General features: G+C 53.7%; 1 protein-coding gene across 2 annotated transcripts; it reads right to left on the bottom strand.

Annotated features, from left to right (window-relative positions):
* Window positions 1-508: 508 nt before the first annotated feature.
* SCNN1A (sodium channel epithelial 1 subunit alpha) lies at window positions 509-8,418 on the bottom strand. Of its 2 annotated transcripts, none has more exons than XM_059493790.1 (13): window positions 8,403-8,418; window positions 7,410-7,783; window positions 6,785-7,040; window positions 5,753-5,937; window positions 4,880-4,980; window positions 4,061-4,224; window positions 3,656-3,754; window positions 2,879-2,996; window positions 2,556-2,634; window positions 2,175-2,232; window positions 1,992-2,047; window positions 1,387-1,462; window positions 509-1,197 (listed from the first exon to the last, which is right to left on the bottom strand). In XM_059493790.1, exons 2-13 carry the CDS (start codon window positions 7,757-7,759, stop codon window positions 871-873), a joined length of 1,869 nt encoding a protein of 622 aa, XP_059349773.1. In that variant the 5' UTR covers window positions 7,760-7,783; window positions 8,403-8,418; the 3' UTR covers window positions 509-870. The 2 variants fall into 2 exon arrangements, with proteins under 2 accessions (XP_059349773.1, XP_059349772.1); XM_059493789.1 differs by lacking the exon at window positions 8,403-8,418 and adding an exon at window positions 8,045-8,220.
* Between the last annotated feature and the right edge of the window lie 246 nt (window positions 8,419-8,664).

The raw sequence follows: 8,664 nt of genomic DNA, 5'->3' as shown, positions 1-8,664 counted from the left end.
CTGGGATTTTTGGAGGGTGTTCATAATCCTGCCAAACTTTTTGTTTCCCTCAGGTAGAAAACAGGGAGGGTCAAGCAATTGTAGAGATCAATTTGTCCCAGAGCTGTTGGCAAACAATCAGATAGCTGAAGGTACACATGTATGGTGTGTCCCAAGGAAGGGGGGACATCCAAGATCTACCAATGTCACAAAGGCAGCTTGAAAAGGGAGCCTTTACTTTGCCAGGGGTGTTTTGTCCTGGACCTGGGAGTGGCAGCAAGCTTGGAGCACCTCTCCAGAGCATTGTGCGTAATACAGATTGAGATCGTGCCAGTGGCTCTTGTCTCAAGGAGCCTCTCCTGGAGGGAGGAGAGGGTAGGTGACACAGTCTTGGGATCAGAGCTCATGAAGAATGAGGAAAGAGCAACCAGTTTAGGGAAAGCTTAACAAAGCTCAGCCTGTTGAGAGATTTGTACCCTAGCTAAGACTCCATTCCTGTTCCTTGTCATACCACAGAGAAGGCCAGTCACACCTGCCAAACCTCTTTAATTAATGACAGACCAGAACTGTGGCAGCATCCTTGTTGGAGGGAAAGGAAAGCATGCCTGCACATGTAGGTGTGCACATGCACAGAGCATAAGGAAATCTGGAGGACATCTCCCCCACACATACACTAGATCAACTCTCATCCCCGGTGATCCCACAGCAACAGTATTTTATGAGACTGAAGAATGTGCCTACAGAAGTGAAAGCAACGAGCCCAGGCCAACCATGGAGCTGTCTTTTGCTGTGGTCCATGTGCAGCACCCAGAAAGAAGGAAACACAGACAAAGAGCGCAGCCTCTGCTCCAGCTGCCAGCCACCAGTGGAACAGTGCAGGAAGCTGCTGCCTCACTCGTGTCCCTCCTCCCCATCCCTGCTTGGCCCACGTGGCTCCAGGCTGTTGTAGGAGGGCAGCGTGGTCACCACGGCCTCCACGGTGAAGCGATGAGGAGCACGGAGCGCCGGTGCCTCGTCTTGGAAAGCGGCATTATCCTGGCTGTTCATGGGGGGCACCGCCGTGGGCAGCTTCTGCCGGGAGCGGAACCAGCGGAATCCCAGGATAAACGTGATGGCAATGAAATCCAGAACCAGCTCTGCAAGCTCCATCACAGACAGGACAGAGGATCCAAACCAGAGACTCCACTGGTTCCCAAGCTGGGACAGCAGAGTCACTACCTGCAGGAGATGGAGAAAGAGCAGTGACAACAGCCCTCATCTGGGACTTTGCCTCCCTGCCTGTTCCCTCACCCTACCCAAGGAAAAGAAACAATATCCAGCAATGCTGCTGGAACGAAAGCTTCCCACAGTGGAGGGACATCATGGGGGAATGGGTGGCCAGAGAAGACATGCTAGTAAAGTGTGTACCGTGAAGGCTGGAGACTCCCCATTGGTCTTGTAGTTCCACTCCTTAAAGAAGATATTCACTTTGGCAACTCCGTTCCTGTGAGTGAGAGATGACACTCAGTAACCCAAACTGCTCAATCCCTGCATTTCTTCACCAAGCCTAATTGTCCCCTTCTGCCCCCTGTGCTTCTCCCACACATACTATCCAGAGGCTTTCTCCCATCTCTGCAGTTCTCATTCTGCACTAAATAAAGTCTTTGGTACTTACAGTGCACTTCTGACACCGTACTGTAAAACCCAGTGTTTGTGGCAAAAGCTCCCGCACAGCTCCCCTTCCCACTTTTCCACAAGCACCTACTGTGTCTCCAGAACACACAGCAAGTGCTGGGGCTTACTATTTTCATATCAGCATCTGACCTTTTTCAAAATTTTTCACTTGGGTCCCCAGTCCTTGCTGAAGTCTCGCTATATATCTACTCTGACTCAAATCCACTGCCCTTGTCCACAGGTCCCATGCCTGATCTCTTCCCATTAGTAATTTAATCTTAACTCTTAACATTTCCAACACACACATTCCACTGGGAGGGTTTCTGGTTTGGACACAGTCTCTGTTTAGGGGCTCTCACCTCTTGGATGTGATATTGTATTTGTTCTGTTGTGAAAGCATGTAGAAAACCCAGTCCTGAAATGAAAGTGCAAAACATTGTGTCACATGATCACAGTCACCTCCTGCAGGTTTAGTACCCATTGAGGAAGGACTAAATGGACGGTGGGAGCAGTGCTGGGAAGCCAGGAAACCCTCTCCTTACCTCTGAGAGAGCAGAAGGCCAGCGGGAGTATCCAGCTGACAGCTGGTATTCTGTCATTCTGCAAGGCAAGGGGAGGCTGTGTTAGCTGGTGAAGCTCTAGGAGCCACAGGGCCAGGTCTCACCATCCCCAGGCACACCTGGAGATTCCCTCCCATGCTGAAGTTCCACCCACTTCCCACCATGTGGAATGCACAGTCCTTGGGAGCTCACCCCTAGGCCAACCCACACGCTGCTCCTCAGCCATTTTGGCTTCCTGATGGGAGAAATGCCATTTCAGGTTGGGGCTCAGCCTCTCACTCAAGCTTCTGTCCATCAGTGAATGCTTCCCAACACTTCTGGGAACACTTTCCAATCTTCCTGCCTGACTGATGATCAACTTACTTGCAAGGTTTCCGACACTTGTGGAAACAGCCCAGCACATCAGCTTTGAATTCAGCCAGGAGTTTGTAATAGCAGTAGCCTGAACAGCAAAGAAAGTAAATCCAGGTAAGCTCACAGTATCTTTAGACAAAAGGTGCTATGTGACAGCAAGGGGAACCCAGAAGAGGTTTCCTTCCACAAGGGGCTAATCATTCAAGGCAAGACTGTCTTTTGGATGTCTCACATCAGGAAGCTCATTGAAGACAATGGGATGTGCTGGGATGTGGGCTGGACCAAACAGGTTCAGGTGGGCACGAGCTCTGCTGTCCCTGCTGTCCACTCACCCCAGGCCTTGTGCTTTGTGTAGTCGCAGTACTCTGCTCTCCTGGGCAGGGGATAGAAGTAATATGCACAGCCACAACGCTCTACCATGTTGAGCTGGAAGCAGGAGCGAATGCAGACCTGGGAGGCACATAAGGTGGAAAAGGCTGATCAAGGGAACCAAACCCACTGTGCCTGAATCACTATTGACAGAGCCCAAGGAAAGGCAGGGCCGTCAGGGGGCTGGAGCATGTCAGGGAAGAGGAGAACCAACGTGACCCAGGAGGGGTCAGCTTAGTGAGTTACCTGCTCGGTGTATTGGGATGAGTACAGGTGTGAGTTGCCTGCTCAGTGTATTGGGATGAGTACAGGTGTGAGTTACCTGCTTGGTGTAGCGGGGTGAGTACAGGTGTGAGTTACCTGCTCGGTGTAGCGGGGTGAGTACAGGTGTGAGTTACCTGCTCGGTGTATTGGGATGAGTACAGGTGTGAGTTACCTGCTCGGTATAGCGGGGTGAGTACAGGTGTGAGTTACCTGCTCGGTGTATTGGGATGAGTACAGGTGTGAGTTACCTGCTCGGTGTAGCGGGGTGAGTACAGGTGTGAGTTACCTGCTCGGTATAGCGGGGTGAGTACAGGTGTGAGTTACCTGCTCGGTGTAGTGGGGTGAGTACAGGTGTGAGTTACCTGCTCGGTGTAACGGGATGAGTACAGGTGTGAGTTACCTGCTCGGTGTAACGGGATGAGTACAGGTGTGAGTTACCTGCTCGGTGTAGCGGGATGAGTACAGGTGTGAGTTACCTGCTCGGTGTAGCGGGATGAGTACAGGTTTTGCACTGGCACGTCACTGCCATCCTCTGTGCAGTCGCTGTAACTGCCCCCGAGGCGCTCGGTGATCTCCTGCAAGAGCAGACTCTCGCTGCACACAACAGCCCCACTTTGCTGTCCTCTTCCCACTCTCCCAACCACACACTGCTCATCCATCAGTATCTGCTCTTTGTGCTTTCCTCAGGATGCCAGCTCCCCCTGCTTGCCTCCATTTCATTGTTCACTGATAAACTGTAGCCAAATGCTTCTCATCTAATCCAACAAACTGTTCTTCCTCTCCCTTCACTCCATAGGATTAGTCCTTTCCCTTAAACACACACCACAGGTCCACCAAGTTAAACCTCCCATCCAGAGCTCTCACCCCTTCTGCTTGCTCACCTTTCTCATGCTGATGGAGGTCTCGATGCCAGGACGAACATTGAAGCCCCCATCATCCATGAAGGCTGGCTCATTCTGGTCATGGACCATGACCCTGGCTCCTGTCACCGTGGACAGCAGAGGGATGAAATCGTTCTGCTCAGTGCGCACCACCAGCGAGAGACCTGAGGGAACACCAGAGAGCCAGGCAGGTCATGGCCAGCTGTGCTGCAGCAGAGAAGGGAGAGCAGGATGCTTAGAAGGAAGTCTGAAAGAGATAAAGGAGAAGACAGACATCAACCAGGGCTGCACCAAAGCCTGGCAGCAATAGAGGGTGGCTGGAAGGAGGCCAGAGAAAAAGCTGGAGGCTCCAGAAGAGGCCAGTGAAAACTGGATTTCATTACTGTGGCTTAGAAAAAGACAGAACTGGGAACTGAGAGAGATTTCATGGAGAAACTTGAAGCCAGATGGAAGAAAAGCCTGAAGATGTGGTCTGGAGAGCTTTCAGGGAGTTTAGGAACACAAACAGGTCAGTTTCTTGAAGGGGAAATGGGGAAGGTGAAGACCAGGAACACTATGGCTCAGCAGAGGACTTGAGGAAGGGCCAGCACAAGCCCAGAGGACACAAAGAGCATAAGGATCAGGCACTGATGAGGGAGAGAGAGCTCAGTGGGCAGTGGTGAGGGGCAGCCACGTCCGTGAGACTGCTCTCTCCAGCTTGGGCGAGACAGAGCAGGGCTGCAATCTGCCATCACCAGTACTGAGCACAGCAGGATGCCCATAATGACTCCTAGGGAAAACAGAGCCAAGCTTACTCACCAAAGAGTGCCTCTCACCCACCATTATTGATCCCAGGCATCGAGGATGTCCACACGCTGCTGCTGTTGTCATTAAAGGTATAGCAGTTGCCATACAAGGGATGGTGGAAGTGGGTGTAGTTCCTGAGAGGAGAACAGAAACAGAGTGAGAAGGGCTGCAAACCCAAGGGGAAGGGCTTTCTGAAAGGAACAACTCTGTTTTCCATCAGCAGGGACAGGGGCTTACAGCAGATGGGCAGTATTTGTTATGTAAACTCTCGTGAACAGGGAAAAGCAATTAAAAAGTGCTGTAAAAAATGTCTTGGAGCTGGACAGGTTTTTACACGAGGTTTTTCATGCTGCTTTTCAGAGCCCAAATGGGTTTTAGCAGTGCTAGCAATTACTATTATCTTCCTAATACTGATGAAGCTTTTAGATTTTCCTAGCCCCTTTTCTTTCCTTGCAGATCGTTTTCATTCCACTACCTCCTTGGGGCTTTTTGACCAATAATGGCAGGAGAAAAGTGGGATATGTTTTTACTGTCTTTTTGTGTCAAATCTCTCTTATTCCTTCATGTGGGCTGATATGCACCATTTTACCACTGTGAAGAGTAGAATAAAAATACTTCTACGCTGTGCCCTCCCTGGTGTTTGTACTGGTATAATTATTTCATTTGTGTGAAACCCAGAAAAAGGCAAAACCATCCTTTGAGGTTCATACTTCCAGGTCACAGAACCTGTGGCCCTGATATGCAAAACCCACAGGAAAGACTCAAGAAAGATCATTTGACCTTTCAAATCCAAACGGAACAAGGAATGATCCCACCTCAGAAAAGAGGTTCTCTAATGTGAGTTCCTTGATTTCCCTGGCCCCCAGGCACAAAGTAAGTGTTTCCAGGCATGTTCCCACTACTTACGCCTTGTCACAGGTTGCCTCATTGAAGCGGCAAGCATAGATGAAATTCTCAAAGTCAGACTCGTCCAGGGCTTTTGCATCAGGCACCTGCGCCAGGATATTGATGTAGTGAAAGCTGTACCATTCCCGCACGGCATCCACTCCCGAGGAGTACGCCTGGTGGAAACAGTCGTTGTTTTCATTGCACTGTTGAGAGGAAGAGGAAGAAGAGGAAGAGCCGTGTCAGAGAATTCCTCTCATCCAGGAGACAAGGCTCCGCCCGCGGATGAGCTGCGCTCCCTCAGCACAGGCAGGTGACGGGGGAAGTGAAGAGTTCCACAGGACTCCTGTGTGTGACCAACGGGTGATCAGATGGAAAAAAAAGCCAGGGCAGCTCCTCGGTGGAAGGGCACCGCCAGGTGAATAAGCGAGGCTGAGTAAGACCCAGGAGGCAGCAAGGTGTACAGGGTAATATGCACATAAATTCAACCAGGAGCTTTAAATTCTTGCGTGGGGAGCCCTTCCTTCAGGGTGTGTCCAGAAAAACGTCTGTGATCCTGTGGGTACCCCAGTTAGCTGCTGAGCGATTAGCTTGTCCTGCAGTGCCTTTTTAAATGCAAACACAGATACCCTGGGGCGAGGAAGCTGCTAGCTAGGAGCAATTGCGACCAAGATCACCTCTCAGGTGGCCCAGGACCATCAAATACTTTCTCCTTTGCTATTGTTGGGCAATGCAGCAGCTGGTGCTGATAAACTGCTCTCAAAAGCAGCAGCAAGGATGATGTACCCTCAGAAGGACAAGGTTTTCCTGCTCTTGGGAAGAGACTACACTGACTTGGACATGTCCCCTGGGGCCTGCAGGAACATGGATAGAATTTGGGGAGCAGGATTGTATGGAGCAAAGGATTCAGCTCCGCTTCTCTCTGTCATTAGCAAAAGCCGGTGGAGATTAATCAGATTTCTGCACAAGGAAAGGCATGGCCAAGGGTCTAACAAGACAGAAGTAGCCAGGCAGACTGGAGTAGGTAGGGCATGGGGTTTCTAGGGATCTCACCAGAACAAAGCCAATTTTCCAGTCATTCTTGTCCACTGAGGGGCTGTTCTCTGGCAGGTTGACTAAGTTGTCCCGCTTCTGCCTCCGCAGAGGATGGCGCTGGATGTGATGGAGCAGGCTCCTTGAGCTGCGCCTTTGTGAGGACGACGTGGACCAGTCTCTCTGTGGCAGAGACATGTTGTAGTCATAGAGGTCTAGCAGTGTCTGGTGGGTGATTTCGTCCAGCTTATCCAGCTGCTTTCGGATGGCGCTGTATCTGAGCGGGGAGGAGAGAAGACCAGCAGGTTTAGGGCTGGATGCACACAAACAGCTCTGAATAAGACGTGCAGCAGAGTTTGCTGGGGTGATTCCTGCCCTCAGCTGTAAATCTAACCCCTTGCTGGAGGCTACCTTGCAGGAGAGAGGTTAATCTGCTCTAGCCCTGCGGCAGTTTGCATCGCAGCCTGCTAAATGCACCACCAGCAGAGCTGCCCAAGCTCACATGCCTTACTGTGAGTGCCCCGCGGCAGCAAAGGCCTCTGAAAAGCACAGCTACAACAGTCGAGGACCACGAGGAGAACCAGAGTAGGTGCTTTTGTCCTGCACCCATCAAAGTCAAGGCACTCAACATCTCTGCAAGTCTTACCTGTACGGATTGAGGGTGCACAGCGTCACGGCCGGGAAAGTCAGCCGGTCGGAGTTCAGGTTGAGGTTGAGGTTGACAGGGTAGCTGAAGTACTCCCTGTAGAGGATCCCGAACTGCCAGTACATTAAGCCGAAGGTGAGGAAGAAGAGGACGGACCAGAAGGCTGTCTTCATCTTATTCTTTTTGGAGCACACCAGGCGGATAGCCCCGTGGATGGTTGTGTTGCTGCAGAAGAACTGAAATAGCTCCTGGTAGGAGCTGTAGAATTCGATGAGACCCTCCCGCTCCTCTTCTTTCTGTTGCTGCTCCTCTTCTTGCTTACATTGTCTCATTTTCTCCCCTTCTGGCATCTTGCCTGCCTTCACGGACCCGCTCTACAGCACAAACCCAGAATTAGTCGCCCAGCAGGACCGTGGCTCCGGGAGGCCATGCCCGCTGCACAAACCGGCTCTGCATCCCCATCCTCCCCGAGCCCCGCTGCTCTCACCCCCCGCTCCCTGACCCCCGCCCAGGCTGCCGGTCCCACTCCGAGTCCTCCCGTCCCACATTTGCCACGGAGTCGGTCCTGCCCCGCCAGGAGCCCCCGTCCCTCCCGCGGCTGCGCCCCCCGCCCGCCCCGGGGCCGCGGCACTGACGGGGGGCGCGGTGCCCATGGCGGGCGGCGGCTGCTCGGGCTGGCACCGGCACCGGGGCTGGGACCGGGACCGGGACCGGGGCTGGGGCCGGCGAGCTCTGCCCGGCGCTGCCGGCTCTCCCGCAGCCTCCCCGGCTGGGCTGGGACCGGTTCCTTTCCAGTTGGAGCCAGCACCCCGCCCGGCTCCTGCCCTGCCAGCCTCTCCCCGCCCCTCCCGCCTGTCCCTCCTGCCTGCCCCCTCCTGCCCCTTCCCCTTCCCTCAGGCGCCGCTCCCGGGGAAGAAAAGCCTCTTTAAACTCTCAAGTGTCGGCGGCGGGGCAGTGGCGGCCGGGGCGCAGGGGACACGTCGGGGCGGTGACCTTGGCCGTGCCGGCGGGGTCAAGGCGCTCCCGGGGCGGCGGGGCCCCCCGGCCCCCCGAGGGGAGCCCGGCCTCGCCAGGTACGGCCGCCGAGCAGCCTGAGCCTCCTCCTCCTCCTCCTCCTCCTCCTCCTCCTCCTCCTCCCATCCCCTCCGGCGGGGACGCGGCGTCCCGGCGAGCCCAGGCGATGCAGAAAGAAATTTGGCAGCGCTGGTCCCCGAGGCAGCGCCGGCCCCGGGAACCCCCACGGTCCGTGTCCCTG

Source organism: Ammospiza nelsoni, chromosome 2 (assembly GCF_027579445.1).
Source record: "Ammospiza nelsoni isolate bAmmNel1 chromosome 2, bAmmNel1.pri, whole genome shotgun sequence".
Classification (NCBI taxonomy): Eukaryota; Metazoa; Chordata; class Aves; order Passeriformes; family Passerellidae; genus Ammospiza; species Ammospiza nelsoni.
This window is presented reverse-complemented; position numbering and strand designations above follow the sequence as displayed.